This window comes from Macadamia integrifolia, chromosome 6 (genome assembly GCF_013358625.1).
Source record: "Macadamia integrifolia cultivar HAES 741 chromosome 6, SCU_Mint_v3, whole genome shotgun sequence".
Lineage (NCBI taxonomy): Eukaryota > Viridiplantae > Streptophyta > Magnoliopsida > Proteales > Proteaceae > Macadamia > Macadamia integrifolia.
Genome location: NC_056562.1, coordinates 33,026,508 through 33,045,224, shown reverse-complemented (window position 1 = coordinate 33,045,224; position 18,717 = coordinate 33,026,508). Strand labels below are relative to the sequence as shown.

At 38.6% G+C, this 18,717-nt stretch overlaps 1 protein-coding gene across 2 annotated transcripts; it reads left to right on the top strand.

Annotated features, from left to right (window-relative positions):
• Positions 1-18,642, top strand: LOC122082816 (methyl-CpG-binding domain-containing protein 13). Of its 2 annotated transcripts, none has more exons than XM_042650594.1 (8): positions 1-535; positions 8,709-8,840; positions 8,928-9,029; positions 12,587-12,853; positions 12,956-13,051; positions 13,310-13,456; positions 15,301-15,466; positions 16,318-18,642. In XM_042650594.1, the coding sequence occupies exons 3-8, from the start codon at positions 8,940-8,942 to the stop codon at positions 18,372-18,374; spliced, it is 2,823 nt and encodes a 940-aa protein (XP_042506528.1). In that variant the 5' UTR covers positions 1-535; positions 8,709-8,840; positions 8,928-8,939; the 3' UTR covers positions 18,375-18,642. The 2 variants fall into 2 exon arrangements, with proteins under 2 accessions (XP_042506528.1, XP_042506526.1); XM_042650592.1 differs by having other exon boundaries at positions 1-549.
• Positions 18,643-18,717: the final 75 nt, after the last annotated feature.

Genomic DNA, 18,717 nt, shown 5'->3' with positions numbered 1-18,717 from the left:
TACAGTGCGAAAGCATCTAAGCATCTAACTTCAGAGCAGCTTACATTAACACACGGTCCAACGGACTGTTCTCCACTACTCTACTGTTTCGTCTTTGTCTCGACGCCTGTGAAACTCCTCAATCGGACCCCAAAAAGAGGGGAAGATGTTAGTGATGGAGGGGGTTGCAGAAATTGGGACATCGGAGGAGTGAAAATTTCTCCGGCGATCTCTCAAGTTTCGAGTCTCCTCAATAATGGCAGCACAGATTCTTGGAAAACGTGTTTCTTGAGGTCCTTTGTCCGATGATTCATGGACAGTTTATATTTAGCGGCTTCACTTCCCTTGCGCAGAGCGTGACCAAGATTGGAAGCGATTGAGAGAGCTCACTAAGTGAGGGAGGAGGAGTTTTGCAGTGTGTCGATCAACGGAGGAAGGTGTCATTTTTCGTTGTGTTTGTCGCCGGATAACTTCAGATACTAGCTGATGGCTATTGAGAAGTCGCCGGATTCCCTACCGGCTGGTTGGATTCGGGAGCCTAAGGAGCGACCGAACGGTAGGACAGATTGGGTAATTGAACTTTTTCACATTGTTTATCTTGTATTTCTATTTTCTTTCCCGTCATTATTAGGGTTTTAGGTTAGTAATTGTACGATCTGTTGGAAAAAATTGCTTTCGTATGTTTCTTTTACCAGTTGTTAACAAATGAATAATGGAACTGGAATGAAATGCTTTGGTAATATCGAATACAATTTTGATTATTGCTGCTAGATTAATTTTTCAGTTTGATTGGACTTATGAGTGCCTTCTTTTCTTGCTTCATTTGCGTTTGCTTTGCTCACTTTGGTTGCCTATTTTGCCGTGTCATCGTCTATACTCGCTATATGGAGGAGGAACTGTTTTTAATGGCATTTTTAGCTCATGTGAACTTACCATGTTTGGATTGATTGGAAAAAAGCGGGCTGCATGTCAACTAATGTGTTATTATAGGAAACCAAAGTAAGTCTGGTTTCATACTATGTGACATGTGTGCTTCATTTGTGTAAACGACTGAATGCATTGACCTACTGTCTTTAAAGGCATTCTCGGTGAGTTGTCTAGTGATTTGACCAGAACTCCAATGTAAACAGTGGTAGTCTCCTTGATTCGTTTCATGATGATCATCGGAAAAAAGGAATTTAATCAATTAAAAGAACTTGGAGTTATCTGCAGAGAGCCAACATTCTTGTATCATATTTGTGTATATAAATGCCTCAAATATTTGAGGGAAATTAGTGGATATTAACTCTGAACATGGAAAAACTATACTCTATGCATTGGTTCGAAAGTTACTTGGACGTGCAGCCTTTTGATGAAATTTGCATGTGAATTTTTCTTGCTTGATTTGCTAGAAAAGATTTGATATTGCATTTGTCCGGATTGTGTCATAGCTGTGTCCTGTAGTTACTTCTTTTAGACATTGTTCTTAACTCTCAAGACTTCTCTGCTATCATTTAGGGAGATTTGTTAATATTGGCGGATGTCATTGCATTGATATGGTATAATAAGGTCAGAGATATTTATTCGGAAGTATTCAGCCTTTGATATTATCGTTGGCTGTACAGATGCTTGATTGAGTATGGACGTGCAATTTTTCTATTTGATTTTGCAATGGGTTGTTAATTGTTTTGTGTTTTTTGTCAAGCACTATTTCTTCCTCCACCTCCCCATCTCTCCTCCCTCTAGTTTGATTGTGAATTCAGCATTTTGTCATGCCCCTTGGCAAACTATATTTGGAATTGTGGCTGTTGCTAATGAATGTGAACCTATCGCTATTATGTAATGCCAGACATCCTCCCCCGCCCCCCCCTCTCCCTCCAAAAAAAAGAGGAAATGAAGTAGAGTGGACTGCTGGACTGCTAGTGAATTATGTGCTGTAAAGACTTGCATGGATAAGGATGCTGGTGTCAGATTCCAATGCTGACAAAAGGTGCTGAATTCAGCAAACTGCAAAAAAATGGATTTGGGACTCAGGAGGATGCATGTATTCTTTCAATTTTTTAAACAGTGTTATAAGAAAGACAAAAAAATCAAACAACTTTTATGCTGATGATTAAATTAACTGTACTATATGTGTGGTATGTTTGCATTGGTAATAAATTGTTATGATTGGTCGGACTGCATCTAATTAAATTTTCATAGTAGTTTTTCACTTTTTCCAAGGTTGTTTATAACTTTCTAAGAAAGGGTAGCTTGATTATCAACTAAACAGTTTTTTGAACTCTCCCCCTCCCCTCTCTATCCCTCTTAAACATTTTTTTCCATTTTACCATTTCCTGTCCATATGGATACATGTCTGACATTAATGTCTCTTTTGATATGGCTGGAAACACTTGTACTCATTAGCGCAAAAGATTGTGTAGTTGCATGATAATTGCCCATAGAGAGAAAAGGAAGAAATTGTAATATAAACCAACAGATGTTGTGATTCAGATTGTATATGGAAAGAGGAAATGGTTTGGTTCATCATTGAACCAATTTTTTACCCAAAGCCATGTGATTGGGGTTATTTTGTAATTTGTGATTATGTTTTTATATGGGAGTTTTAGATAGGAGTGGTGATGTGGGAGATTGGTTTTGTTGCTTTAGTGTTGCTTTCCTACTTGAGTTCTATCTTTTTTTTTAAAAGTAGTTAGGAGTTTTATCTTATTTATATGCATGTAACCCTATCAAGTTTGGGTTGACTTGTTCACAGTGGTGAGCTGTACAGTCATGTGCTCTCCTTCCTTCTTTCCCCTCTCTTTCCTCCAGCATATCCAAGATTCTTCTCTTTGGTGGGATCTTTCCCTTCCATTCTTTGATTCTTCATCTTCTTCATTTCCTTCTCCTATTCTTCCTCCAGGGTTCATTCAATTTCAGGTACGTCCCATCCCTGTTTTTCTATTTTTAATTTTTTCTTCCTTCCTTATATTAAACACCGCCTTTTTCTTTCCATTCTTCCCTTGAACTCTTTAACCCCATATATTCAAGTGATATAACTCCCTGTTTCAGCGGTACTAACACTCCTAACCTTTTGGGATCAATCTCCCTCACCTTCCTCCTTCCATTCTGTCTCATACTATGTGTGATCCCTCTAGCCTTGGAGACTCAATTCCTGGATATTGAGTCGCTGGAATCAGCCCTGCTGGTAGAATCTCTGCTGAAATGTAACCGAGGCTTCTACCGCCAGATTTGGTTCAACCAACTCCTTTGATCTTCAACTTGCTAACCCCTTGGATTGCTACTTGGGTTTATTAGGGTTGGGGATTAGTGACGTACTCCTAAAATCCCATGTCAGTCAGATCACTGTAGAGTGGGTTTTCTCTTTGGTGAACCAATAACCTCTGCTGGTTTTCTTCTCCCTGTTGTGAAGTGGAAGAAGACCCATGGTGACAGTATTGTAAATGTCACCAAATCCCCCTCCTTTTCCCAAGATACCCTTTTTATCTTAATTTTGTTCTATCCTTATTTTTTGGTTAATGCTTAGTCCACCTGATGTAATACTGAAATTGAGGAAGCTCAAATTTCAGTATTAAATGTGTGGAGTTCTCTCTTCAAAGAACCATGGTGGCATAATGAACTCTACATGATCATCCTCTGAATCAATATAGGTTGTGAATGTTGAATTCATAGAGTCCTCAACATTGGTAATCTCCTTGGCAAAGACTTGAGGGATAAGCTCCAACTTTTCAAGAACAATGGCTTCAATGTCGATTTCTTCCACATGAGTCTCAATGATGGGATCATCATTGTCTAACCCCTCTTTGACAGTAGAAATTGTTGGAATTTCTTCCACACTAACCTCAACTTCTGACTTTGGTTCGTTGATGGGAGGTGTCTTCTCATGTTGCTCCTTTGCATATTGTACAAGAATGGCCATGTGGTCTGTTAATTCTTTCATGCTCTTGTCACCAGTGGGTGGTTTTTGGAAATCTAAAGAAGACTTTAAAGGGGACTCGGGTGGAGGGAAGTACATTCTTCGTTCATGTTTAGATAGGCACATGCCCGCCAACTCGTACTTCATTTCTTCCCAAGTAATGGGAGATCTACCATGATCTTTTAGATCCCTTTCTTTGGTTCTCCACCACTCGCGGGCTGACCCAACTAGCTTAGTATGCGCTAGGTTCATCTTGTGCGACTCAGATAATTCAAACCGGTCAAAGTAGTTATCTAAAGTAACCAACCAATCAAAAAATACCTGGGAATCATGCTTGTCGCTGAACTCCTTTAATTCAAGCTTGACCTTCCGTGATTCATCGGTACGTCGACGAGGTGCTTCAAGATCACCATTGAAATAAGATCTTATATGCTCCTCAAAGGTAGGTGGTGCTGTAGGGGTTCTTTGTTGTGCCCTTTCAGCACTTCTCCTATGTTGACGATGCACAGCAAATTGTAGTTGATACCTGTCCTCCCTTTCGAATGGTACATTGCTACCTTGTATTGGAGTAGTACTTTGATTCTCAAGTGATTGCAACCTCGCACTTATGATCTTCTGTCCAGTAGAGAGCTGTTGAAGCATCTCAATGACTTTTGTCATTGGATCAGGTGGAGGCGGCGGCCACTGTGACTCATTCTCTGCCATGCTCTGATACCAATTGATGTAATACTGAAATTGAGGAAGCTCAAAACAGTACCAGGGTAGGATCTTTTCTCAGAGAATAGGGAATTCTAGATATGGAGAATAGGATATTGCTAAAACTTGTTTGAAAGATGAAAAAAAAAAGATGGAACAATAAACAATAATATAACACCCGGGCTTCACACCGCAAGGTGGATCGACTGGATCAAACACCAACCTACCTTGATCAAACACAAGGGATTTCTTGATCAAACACAAGAGATTCTTGATCAAACACAAGAAGAGAGTTGCATAAGCAAACTTTGATTTCAAATTCTGAGTTGTCTTTTGAATGCTTACAATTGATCCCTATTTATAGGACCAACTCAACAAAACATTACATACCCAACTTCCAACTAACAATAGTAGAAAGTCTTCACTTATTAAAGTTGGGGTAGGAAAGTCTTCACCTTCCAACTACTAAAGTTGGAAAAGTCTTCACCTACCAACTACCAAAAGTAGAAAAATCCTCACCTCTTAAAGTTACAATGGAAAAGTCATCCCCCAACTACCAAAGGTGGAAAAGTCTTCATCCCCCACCTACCAAAGGTGGAAAAATCTTCATCCCCCACCTACCAAAGGTGGAAAAGTCTTCACCCCCACTACCAAAGGTGGAAAAGTCTTCACCCCCAACTACCAAAGGTGGAAAAATCATCACCTCTTAAAGTTGGTATGGGAAAGTCTTCACCCCACCATTACTTACAAAAGTGAGTTGATTCCCCTCTCCTTTTCTAGAAAAGTAAAAAGGTAAAAGTAAAAGTAAAAGTACATTCTAAACACTTATTGACCCCATGACTGGTTCAACTAATGAACCAAACCACTACTAGACCAAAACATGTAAACCATAGTAACTAATCCCGTATGCATACCTATTACCCATGGTTTAGGCTCATTAAACTATTAAAGTGGCCTATTACACTAAAAAACCCTTGGACTAAAGGCCCAACATGCATACAACCCAACCATAGGCTTATTCCTAAGAAAACAAACCCATTTTGGTGATAAATCTGCATCACCACCCTTATTCTTTAATTACTAATTCCCACCTTATCCTTCCCTCTTTATCTTCCTAACTAGACCTTAAAAAATTATGTTTGATTACGTAACTGCCATCAGCTTCATTGTTTGAGTTGTTTAACACGGGTGGGCCCATAAGCGATCCGGACTAGGGTTTTCGATCTCCGGATTGCGTTATGTTGCATGTTGGATTGCCATGTCAAAACACCTCATCTGTGTAGATATTGACAAACATGTGCATGCCGTCCCCTTATGTACATTATCATGGATCCACCAATGCATGAATGTCCCAGCTGTACATGTCCACAATGCCAGAATAGGTGTGGCTACTATTCTTAAGTGTCCAGCTATCATAGATATTAATATATTTAATGGATTTGTGCAGTCAGTTATTCCAGAGACACATCTTTATCAGCTTCACTTTTTTTTTTTTTTTGAAGTAATTGACTGGAATGAATGATATCTTTCTCTTGAATAAGCCCAAGTGCCATAGCTGATGATGGGTTTATGATCAGAGTTCATTTTGTATTTATTTCCATTGATTTTATTCTATTTATCATATTCATCCTGCATATTGTCCCACTGTATTTTGTCATTTTTGTGTTCCACATGTGGATACAGAATATGGTAAACTCATTAATACCATCAGCCTTTACCCTTTAGGGGAAGGAACAAGTACAATATGGTCCTCTCCTTTCAACCTAATATGGTAGCGTCGTTCTTCTACACTCTCAATTCTGTTATCAAGTTTATCAATAAAACGAAAATTGCAGTATTTGAAGGGAATGGACAAGTGTATGGACATGACAGTTGTCAAAGTCATTGAACTCCAAAGATCCAGTTGATGCATGGAAATAAAAATAAAAAAAATATTAAAAAAAAAAAAATGTGAAAATCTTGTGAAAATTTAAAAATTTAGAAGATAAGGTGTCTTGCCCATTTAAGGAACATGGAGGATTCAAAACTTCTCAGTCGCCTTTGACCAATCACCGATCAGCCCGACTAATGGTCGCTTTGATCCGTTACAGGTCAGCTCGAAAGTACCCTTTCATTATGATAGGGGGGGATGGTAGGGCTAGAACAGGCATAATATCTTGAACGGCTTGAAGTGGGCTACTTGTCAAGAACATAGCAACGGTCTCTTATTTTGGATATGTAAAAAGTAACTACTACGTTGCACTAATCCCAAAAAGGAAAGAAAATGTAATTAAATTACTATGTACCCCTCACACATAAAAAAGGGAGACATATATGTCCAAATATGATCTTAAACCTGGCCTCCATCCATCCACCTGTTTTGTGGGCATATGGCAATCAATCCTTCTATTTCGGGTTCCCCAAATCTGACAACTTGTGTCCATTTCAGAGTTTGACGTCTGCACCTTTGTCCATGTAAAAAGAAAAAATGTTTTTTGGGTGGGTGGGGGTGGTGAATAAAAACTCATTACCAAAAGAAGAGAAAAACTTGGATTCCCCAAGAAAAGAGGGTAGACAAATAGGCAATACAACTTACAAAGCTCTGCCTTTACAAAGAGGGGTGGGGGGGGGAGGCATATGCCTGTAAAAGAGAAGGGAAAAGACCTCATTTAATCTATTTCTAGGGGTGTTGGTGCACCAGGAGTGGGCCACAACTAGCTTGGTTCTGACATAAAAAAGGATGGAATCCCAAATCTGCTGGAAAGATCTGAACTTAGAGGTCTCATCTTCTGACGTTGCGTTCCAACCAGATATGGTTGATTGCAATTTCAAATGCAAGTTTGCCCACCATGTCACAACAAGATTTCCTGGCAAAGGACCTGTTCACGCAGATCCATTGTCTATCAAAGGGCAAAATCGTTCTTCTCTGAGGGAAACATTTAGCCAGAAGGCCTTTTAAAACAAGGAAGAGAAGGGGCAGTTGAAGAATATGTTATCCCTGTCTTCAGTGGCATTCCAACAGAGGTAGCAATATGGAGAGGCTGGAATCTGTCTCTGAAGAAAAAGACTGCATAGGGAGGCGGTGGGAGAAACCCCACCAGACGGTGAAGCTGGGACAAGGGATATATGTCTCATGAAGCAGACCAAATTGTGCCAAGCTTCAACAAAGACATGAGCCCTGATGAGATCCCAAGCCGACTTGGCACTGAAGGGATCCGATGAAGAAGCACTGTAAGGTTGCTAGGTGGATTGCTTGCTTATGTTAAGGAGATACTTGATGTACCAGTCGATATGGTTGCAACCAATAAATGCTACCATCCTTTCATGGGTGCAAGGTTAAGGATAAGGTGGTTTTCTCCATAAGGCCATTGATAGAAGCATAGAAGATAGTGTTTTTATTGAATGTAGATAAGTCATATTATAGGTGTTGGATGCCCATCTCTTCTATGGAGGTTTTAGAATTGTTTATTTTTTTCTGGTAACGCTTCTGTAGGTTCTTCTATTAGACTAATAAAAACAACTCTAGTTATCACAGTTGCTTCTTATGTTATGGCAATTTGGCTGTGTATTTGTCAATCAAGTTCTCAAAGTTTGTGCAAGGAAAACCCACGCACTTCTAGTTTGCTGGTGGACATCTTCCATCTTAGAAATCTTGACATTTGGTATTAATCTCTTGAGCCTTTTTGTCGTGAAAAAGTCAACAAAATGAGAGCCTTTGGATGTATCTGAAATGGGAATTAAGATAATTAATTAGTATATAACATGATATAACCTTGCTCTTAAAAAAACAAAAAAAAAAAAAAAAAGAAGAAGAAATTTTTTACTTTATGAGCATAGTTATGTTTTTCGAAGAGCTTCTCTTATAGCTATAGAGAATCATATGTCTCTGATTTTATGAATTCTATTTTGAATACATATCCGAAATATTGAGTATCCTTTCTCGACAAAGTGCCTTTTAGAAGTCTTTTGTTTTGAAAATGTGCATTATTCCACATGAGATTGAAAAAAAAAACTATTGTTCCACATGAGATTGAAAAAGAAACTAATTGATATGAAGAAAGACTATCAAATTTGGCATCCTATGAAAGTTTCGAGATTTTTCATCATCTTCCATGGAAAAGTTTGTAGTGTTAATCTTATACATTTCTGGTTTTTGTAGTACTATATTAATTTGAAAACTGGAGAAAAGTGTCGTTCCAAGATTGAAGTTGCTCGCCATAGTAAATCTGGAGATCTCTGCAGTGTCACGCCTCAACCTAATAGAAGATTCTCAAGAGATAATAAGAAGCAAGTGAGTCTGAAAGAGATTTTTTTTTGGCCTTACTTTTTTGTTGTACTTTGTATACGATCCATCCTAATTTTTTCAGTTAATCAATAGCTTGCTGCGCAAATGGAGGATTCACCAGAGTGGTTGCCCACTGGCTGGAGTATGGTGACCAAAACCAGAAAGAGTGGTATGACCGCTGGACGAACGTACAAGGTAGCCAATTTTTATGCATACTATCATTATTTTTACATTTTGTTTTCGGTGTCTATCCTCCTTTTCTCCTCAATGGATGGTCGTTTTGTTTGGGATACACATTTACTGAATTAACATGCATGATCTAGTTACAGATTTGAAATGATGACTTCGACTTTAATGTCAAAATCTTTCATGTTAACCATTAGAAAATCTTTTATGTTGTGTCAACTCTGTAGAGTCCGAGTTGTCATTATTGTAATTAATCGCACAGTAGTGTTCATTAATTGGAGCCGAATTATTGTTTATGTCCTCAGACCTTGCTTAAATTGAAGGAATTTTGCAGTCTGCCACTTACAATGTTTTGCTCGTTCTTCTTTCAACTTGTTAGAGGGAAATTTTAATTACTTGTGCTTCATAGCTTTCAGTTCTGTATCTATAATGTTAAATTTCCTTGAGGAATGACTTCCGTGATTTCCGCATGTGCTGACAGAGATTTGTTGAAATCATCCATTGCTTGGTTCTCAGGTTTTCTTTTTGAGCCTGGGAGAAGTTTAGGCTGGTAGCCTGGGATATGGCACTCAAGGGAGTTCTCTTAGATGCGTGAATGGATGTAGATCTCCATGGGTAGACACTTTGAAAGAAGGAGATTGAAATGAAAATTGAAATTAGAGCCTCTTTCTGGGAACTGAAAGGGGCTTTGCTTCTCTGGTTCATTGTTTTTTGTAAATTTTACTAGTTTGAATTAGTGAGATCATCCTTTCATTGTGGAAATTGTGAATGCTAAGTATTAAGTACCAACACTTGAACAAATGTCAAATAGAAAGGGCAACCCAGCAAGTGGAACTTCAGAATTTTTTTAGCAACTGTTAAGAATATGTCCCATTTGCTGCTTCTGTTTACACGAGAATTCAACTGTGAAGGGTGATAGATAATGCAAGGGTACCAAGCAGAAATAGGCAAGGACTGCTTTTCTCTTTTTCCTTATGGGGATTGGGGTGGGGTTGGTTAGGACATAGGGTTCTGTTTCAAGAGTTAAAGAAGAATCTTGGACCTAAGCTAGTCAATTGAAGCAGGTGCAACCCAATACTCGAGGTAGTAACCCAAACAACAAGGATTTTGGAAAAAGAACAGAGAAAGGGAACTGATTGTGAAGGACCAATGAAGGCATATGATTAATAAGATAACAGGCTGTCAATACGACATGCCCCCAATAAGTCCTAGGAAATTCATTTGAAACATTAAAGAGAGAGCAACGTCTACAAAATGTCGATTTTCCTTTCGTCAACACTATTTCTGTTGTGGAGAATATGTACTAAATGTTTGATGTAGTATACTGTATACCATGCTCAGAAGGAAGAAATTTCTTATCGAGCATTCTCCAGAGCATTGTGAGAACAGAAAAATTTCAAACAAATACCAAACTAAGTCTGTTTCATACAAATTGCTTGATAAGTAGACAAGAAGGAAAAATATACCCATGTCATTCTAGGATGATCGTCCACAAAGGTAATAAAATAAAATAAACCAGATTGACTCTTGACATGTCATGGACCCCAAATAACAAAATGGACCGAAGAAAATATAGACTTGACTCATAGAGACATCATGAGAAGAAAATAAAGTACATTGATGATTTTCAAGCTTGCATGCCTCACACTAAATGCAAGGAATAGACTTGCTACTGGGAACCATGTGTTGAATTTTTGAAAGCGACAAATGGCCCAAACAAAAATGCCATTGTACAAGGAAGCAACATTGGAAGTAGCAAAGACAACCATAAAAGAAGAGCATCGTCAAGATTTTGTAGCCCCTCCTTCTCAAGCCCTCCACCAATTGTCTTCCTTGTCTTGAGATTCTAATAGATATAATGGGAAGGGTAAAATGTAACAGAAGAATTTAGTGCTTTGGTAAGTTGACTAATTGAAAGAAGATTTAAAAGTAACCGGGGCACATGAAGTACAAAAGTTAAAGATGAGGAAGGAAATGACAACACCATGACCAAAAACTTGAGTCGCAGTACCATTAGCAAGAACAACACAAGATGGTTGTCAAGTGTTCTGGTAGGAAGAAAATATATTGGGCATACCAATCATGAGATGAGGCACCAGAATCAGTAACTCAAGTGATTGGAAAGGAGGAAGCAAGAAGTGCAACTGTACTTGAATGGGCTAATGTAGCAGTAGATGAGGAAGTGGATGACTCAAAGCTGCTGAGTACGTTTCAGATAAAACAAAATCAGAAGATTTGATGGGGGTGAAATTCTGGTTGAGACTCCCTCTTGGACAGTATAATGGTTCCCCAGTAGTTAATGAAGATCCTATGATTGGATATGACCATATAGGACCTGTTTCAGAAGTAGAAACCAGTCCCAAAAAAATAAGAATTCCAAGAAGTAGCAATCAGGGATACTTGATGTTGAAGTACTCCCTTAATGTAGATAAAAAAAGTCACCAAAATTTTAGCTAAATTTGATGGCCAGATGATGCTGCACATGGAAGACCCAAACGGGAAGGAAATCACACATGAAAAGGGGGAACAGCAGGTGGATCCCAGGCAGGATATGCTTGCAAAAACTTAAATCAAAGTCAAAGCTGTGATGCCCCGATGATCAGTAAGAAGAAACTCTTAACAGGCCATGAAAGAACATGTGATCTTCATAATATCGAACCATATAGAGATAAAGGCCAGCAAGGGGATTTCTTGTGCAGGGAGAAGACAAAAACTGCAAGATATAAATCAGCAAGAGAAACAGAAACCACAGGGTGAAGGGTCAGTGGAGATATATGAGAATATCAATATAAGTAACCCTAATGGGACCTCAAAACAAGGAAGAGGATAGCAGATACTGATTATTTAATGCTTATATACCATGTTGCAATACTAAGAGCTTGGTAACAGTAGTTACGAGAGTGTAGAACAGAAGAAGAAGAAGAAAAGAAGGGACAAGAGAAACAGGTACACAGTTTGTCTTTTTGATTTAACCGTAAGCCCCACTCCCTTATATAATTTAATCACAAGCTTAAAGTCATGTACTTATGTGTATTTGCACTCAATCCTTGATAAGGAAAGAACATTATGTAAACTCCCCTACAATAGACCATAACTTCAACACTGAACGTGAGTCCTCTTGATTTTGTGAGAGAGACTTAATCTGTGCATTGCATGCCAACTGCCCAAGACTTAATCTTCATAGGACTTGAGTAGATTTACATATGTTTAGGGATTGGATTTATGGATCTTTGGAGGGAATCTTATACATCTTAGTATATCTTCAAATTTACATAAGCAGGCAATGGCTTATTCTTTTGCATTTTATATTGGTAACGAGCTTTCATTTTATATTCATGTGCAGCTCAAAATAATCTCTTTCTTTGCTATGTAGCCATCTGATGACCTCTTAGAATAGATATTCCAAATTCTATTTGATTGTATATTGCCCCCTGGAGATCAATATATTGGAAAATACAAAATAAACAAAGCCATTGAAAAAATAAAGATCTTTAAATGTTTCATAAAATTTGAAGATTTTTTCTCTCTAGGCCTACTAGTAAATGGAATTGTTGTCTGTGTTGTAGTGTTACATCTCATCAACTGGAAGCAAATTTTATTCGAAGGAAGAGGTCTTCCGCTATCTCAAGAATGGGAAGATACAGAGTCACACATCTGAACCCAACAAAAGAGACACTGCAACACATTGTCACTCAGCTGAACCGAACAAAATAGACACTGCAACACATTGTCACTCATCTAAACCGAAGAAAAGAGATGCTGCAGTGCATTGTCCCACATCTGAACAGAACAAAAGAGATGCTGCAGTGCATTCTACCAAATCTGCAAGCAAAGTTTGTTTCCCATAGTAAATCTGTTGTTTATGGGGATTCATAAATTTGCAGTTTTATATCGACTTTGTGAGAGATGAAATCTGATTGTCAATTAATCTCTAGGTTGTAGTGGAGAAGCATACAGCAGAGGGGTTGCCCCCAGGATGGATTAAGGAAATCAAGGTTACTCAAATGGCGGGTCGAACCAGAAAAGACCCGGTATTGCCTTTATTTTCAGTTTTTGTTCTGATGTAGCACTTTTACACTATATAAATAAGCATATAAAAACAATTTGAGGTCCTGATATATTAGATCTGTGTTATCTGTTCTGTTAAATCATAAATGTTTATGCTCTTGCTTGGCTGTGCCGACAACCTTTTCTCATTTATCATTTTGTATTGAAAATTTACTTTGCATCTGTGAAAATATTAACAACTTGTCATTTCTCATATATCAATTGTTGGCTAATTGCTACAGTATTACATCGATCCTGTAACCGGCTATGAATTCCGCTCTTTAAAGGATGTGTTTCGCTATCTTGAATCTGGTGATCTTGGGAAGTGTGCAACCAAACCAAAGAAAAGGCAAATCAGTGACATGGAGTCTATAGATACAGAGATCTCTGTAAGCGTGCTTCGATACATTTATTTGTCTTCCCAATTTTTCTGTTTTTTCTCGCCTTCAATACATTTCTTGGTCGTCCGAATTTCTATTTTTTTCCACACTTGGATTGGCGTCTGCATAATTTATGTGGTATCTTTAATGCTAAAATTACAAAAGGCACTAAAAGGAAAAAGAGAACTGAGAGGCACCTTACATTTTGAGTTTGTTATTGCTTGCCTTCTTTTGACAAGCATTCTGTTAGGGTGGACTGCAAAAATTGTAGAACTTCTATAAGGGTTAATACTTGATCATGCATTCATGCCTCTAATAGATTGATACCTTTTTTCCAGTTGCAATAAGGAGTAGGTTTCATCGACTCCTTTTTTTTTTTTTTTTGAAATTTTGTAATCTATATTCTAGTCAGGTGGATAAGAGATAATATAGATATTGCTTGAAGCCTCTACAAGGAACCACCTCTATACATCATATGCAAAGGTTATATATAAAAGAAAAAGTGAGAATATGCATGTGAAGCGAAGAGGGAAATGTAGGAAAAGAGCCCATTCCTTTGCCACTCCATGATGGGTGGTGCACATGCAGAGCACTTTTGCAATTCCACCTGAGCTGCCATACGTAAGATTCCCCACAATGGGCTGGACTTGTTCTCTTGTAACATTACTAGTTGATTTTATTTGTTACACTCTATTCTTCATATCTAAAATGCCAACACAAGTATGGGTTATTTTGTTATATTGTAATGGAGATTGGGATGAATTTGCCAAATGAAATTTTTTTATTAATGATGATGTGTGTGCAAGAGCCATTTATGTATTGCCATCTTGCTGTGTCAACATGATATTTGACTTTGCTAGGGAGAGAATGTTCTTAGATTATGGTGTACACAAGGTAAATAGCAGAAATATTAAGTTGATAAAAATTAGAACGAAATAATTTTTTATAATTTCACAAAAACCAGACATTGGAAAAGCTATAATCCAAGAGAAGTCAACTCTCTCTCTCTCTCGCATTATTCTAAAAATAATTAATGATTGGAAATGAAATCAACCATTCAAACTGTGAAGATATTATTCACTCCTTTTGACCAAATAGCATTCACATTAGGCGTGAAAGGTGAAGATATGAAAGAATCACAGTAGCATTTATATATAAACTACTTACTTTTTCGTAAAAATGAAAAATGGAACAATCACAAAAGAGATACAGGGACAAGCAGCCAGTAACTATAAGACAAGAAGTAGACTGAAAACAGTCATATATTTTATTTTATTATTTTTTCATCTCTTGCATCAAACACCCATGAAATGCAATGTTACCTGAACAATCTGCTTCGTTCCATTTCTACTCCTGGGCAATTTGCAACTTGTCAATCCAAAAACTGGAAAAAGAAACCTAGGTGCTAGTTTAAAAATGGTTAGCAGGTTTGTGGTGGGTTGAATCACAATTTGAGAATCCTAACTTGACTGGATTCAAATTGCGTTAGGTTTTGTTGACCTCTGGTCAAAGTTGGAGGGTTGGTGACCGCCTCTTTTTGGATGATACGGCGTGAGCAGAAAATTTCTTGTTTCCTTTTTTAACAAAGAAATGGATTGGGGCCTAATTATCATATATTCGAGGTCTCCAATGAGTTGGAGGAGGCTGAAAGATTTTTTAGATTATTTAATATAGCAGTTTGTGGAGTTTCTGCTGAATGCAACTCAGGAACCTCCGCGGACTATTTCCCTTGAACATCTATATTATTTTTTGGCTGGATCAAGAATTGCAGCCTCTAGTTTTCATGCACTTTCAGTTGAACCTAGTATAGAATTATGGTTTTGACTTCTGACAATTGTTCTTCTTTCTTGTAGCCACCTACTGCAGCAAAAACACACAAAATAGCAGGTAATGCCACAAGGAGATGCCTCTTCACAGGCCGGAGCTCAATATTGAGTAAAGCAGTAGTAGAGGACGAACTGGTTCTGGAATCCTCCTCTGTGGTGGAAAAATGCTTATCGTTGCCCTTTTTCGCTGTAGGTCAGTGTAGATTTCCATATCTGCTCTTTTTTTTTTTTTTTTTAATCCTCTTTGAAAATTTTATATAGTAAAAATAGAGACCCCCTTTCTTGGTTATGATTGACTTCATTGATATGAGAAGACTAAAGATGCATAGAAGTACCCAAGGTGTCATGACTTAAAAAACCCAGGCACTGCAAGTGCCTGTTGTTCAACCTTGACAAAGGGCTACACCTCTTCAACAGGATGAGAGGTCAAAAACCCTTTTCAATGTTGACTTGGCTATTGAACACTTAATCAATTGGAAGAAATCTCACTGATGCTCTTTGTGGGGTTGTGTCAATTTAGGCCTCATTTGATCAGGTGTGAAGTAAAATGAGATTAGTGAATGAAAGTGTCTGGCCAAGTGATCATTACCAAAAGCAGAAAAAATGAATAAAGTTCACATTGATAATTTTGTAATGTAAACTTTGTGGATCCTTCATATTTTTTCTTTTCTAGTTAACATTTTACATAGAATAACTAATTTTCCAATTTCTGCAGAAATACTGCTGAAATTATTTTCAAGTTCTACTTTCTCTATGTTGTTGACCTAAATGATTCTAAGGGTACTTTACATCAACTTTACTTCCAACTAACACTAGCCTTGAAATTTTCTTTCTGTATTTTCTTTCCATTTTCACTTCACTTAACTATTGAAATAAATTCACTTCATTCCACTTCACTGTTATCCTAACGGAGCTTTAATTGCTTAACACAGAAAAGTTCCAAGTTAGACACTTACTTCAGTGGCCTTAATGATGAGCCACTGATACGAAAAGTAGAAATTCCTTGCTTCTGAGTTCTGATTTTAACTTTGCTTTACTATTTAGATGGGGAAACCTCTCGAACAATTAGTGATCACCAAGAATTTGAAGGCATAAAGAATGTGGAAGGGAAGATGGTCGTTGCTGAAAGCATGTCTATATCAGCTTCTGGAGCTGGCGTCTCTCAAGACACGCAGCTGTTGGAAAAATTCCATTCTGTAGAAGGGAAAAACTCTAAACTGATTAGTGCAGCTCAAAAATCTGGAGGTTTAGAGAATACAGAAGAGAAGATCTTCTGTGCTGAAAAGGGTCTTGTTTCATCTTCTGAAGCAAATGGCTTTGCAGAGAAGCGTTCTTCAGAGAAACCACATGATGCAGATGGAGAAAGCACTGTACTGATCAGTGAAGCTCTAGAATCTGCAGGCTTAGAGAATATGGAAGAGAAGATGATCAGTGCTGAAAAAAGTCCTATTTTAGTTCCTGCAGCGGACATCAAGCAGCCTTCAGAGAAACTTCATTCTGCGGATGAGAAAAGCTCTGAACCAGTTAGTATAGCCCAACAAGAATCTGAAGGCTTGGAGAACATGGAACACAAGATAGCCAATGCTGAAAATGGTCTTATTTCAGCTCCGTCAGCTGTGGTCTCTCCGGATAAACAGCCCCTAGGGAAAAGTCTTGGAAAGCGTAAAACCAGGGCCCAGCTTCGCACAATTAGTACCCAAGATGGAAAAGAACTTCCCTTGCCTCGTAGGGCTTCAAAACGGATTGCTGGGCTCCAAGCTGAGTTGGCACCAGATTTAGAGAATACTGTAGAGAAGATCATCTGTGCTAAAAAATGTCTTGTTTCACCTCCTGAGGCAGATGTCATTGCAGAGAAGCATTCTTCAGAGAAACCACATGATGCAGATGGGGAAAGCACTGAACTGATCAGTGAAGCTCTAGAATCTGGAGGCTTAGAAAATATGGAAGAGAAGATGCTCTGTGCTGAAAAAGGTCGTATTTCTGCTCCTGCAGCAGATGCCTCTCCAGAGAAGCAGCCTTCAGAGAAACTGCATTCTGCAGATGGGAAAAGCTTTGAACCAGTTAGCATAGCCCAACAAGAATCTGAAGCATTGGAGAACATGGAACACAAGATAGTCAATGCTGGAAATGGGCTTATTTCAGCTCCGTCAGCTGAGGTCTCTCCAGAGAAGCAGCCTTCAGGGAGCAGTCTTGGAAAGCGTAAAACCAGGGCCCAGCTTCGCACAATTAGCACCCAAGATGGAAAAGAACTCCCCTTGCCTCGTAGGGCTTCAAAACGGCTTGCTGGGGTCGAAGTTGAGTTGACACCAGATTTGGGAATTTCTGAACGGGCCCTTCGAATGGTGGCTAAACATTCTGTTAATCTTGAAGCAAATCCAGCTATAGGTGTTAGTCCAAATAGTTACAATCATCAGGCACCTAAAGAGGCCAACCCACTTGACGCTGCAGGTGAAGTAGTAACTACAGACCCACTTGACACTGCTGGTGAAGTATTAACTACACCTCATGCTTCGCTGTTAAATGAAAATGCATCTAAGGTGGGTGAAAATCCTAATCAGGATGAAGCTGCTCCAGAGGAACCCGCTGGAAAATTTGAAAGTGAGAAACAGGCTACAGATAATCCGGGAAAGTTTGACAGTGAGAAACAGTCGACAGAGAATTTAGGGGAAAGTGAGAAACAGTCGTCGGTGAATCCAGGGGAACCCACGAAAAAGTTTGAAAGTCAGAAAGAGTACTCAGAGAAGCCAGTGGATTCATCTGTTGTCTTGCCTTTTGGGGACTCATGGCCAGATCCCTGCCTTGAATTTGCATTCAAGACTCTCACAGGTGCCATTCCAGTGGATGATAATCTAGTGATTGGGGATTACTTGCAAGAGAATCTCAGCATGCCTCAGGACCAGAGCTTCACACTACCAGATCTTGGCTTAGATGGCTTTTGTCAAACTGATATTATGTTCCAGTTTGGTGCAACAGAGAAATCAGCACCCAAACAGCAGTCTCCAGGGAAGCCTACATGTACATCTGTAGGAAATTGTGGTATGGAGGCTTCTGGAGATAGTGCCTTACAGCAACCTAACGGGGAAGGGGGCAAAGAATGTTGAGGGTAAACAATTAATAGTAGAAATAGACCTAAATCCACGTAAAATGGTCTCTGTAAGATTAGCTGAAGCTCTGTCTTGAGTATCATTTGACTATGTGGCTTTCTTCAGGTCGGTGAGCTTATGGAATTCACCTTCCATTGACAGAAGTTTAACATTGTTAACAGTGTTAAAGCAACAACAGACGGTTTGTATCATTGTGATGATTTGTTGTATACTTTGTGCACTCTCCATCAAAACACCGTTTAGAGTTTACAGAAGTGTTTTTTTTCCCCGAATTGTGATCAATAGATGGATGGTGAAACATGGGGGGTTCAGCTTAATTCCAAACCCTAACTCCATTATG

What these genes read in the sequence shown, in the direction of transcription:
- LOC122082816 (XM_042650592.1), top strand. Translation starts at nt 466, where the DNA reads ATGGCTATTGAGAAGTCGCCGGATTCCCTACCGGCTGGTTGGATTCGG. An exon ending in GTCGAACCAGAAAAGACCCG is followed by an intron (nt 13,052 to 13,309) that starts GTATTGCCTTTA and finishes TAATTGCTACAG; the next exon opens with TATTACATCGATCCTGTAAC. An exon ending in GTTGCCCTTTTTCGCTGTAG is followed by an intron (nt 15,467 to 16,317) that starts GTCAGTGTAGAT and finishes TTTACTATTTAG; the next exon opens with ATGGGGAAACCTCTCGAACA.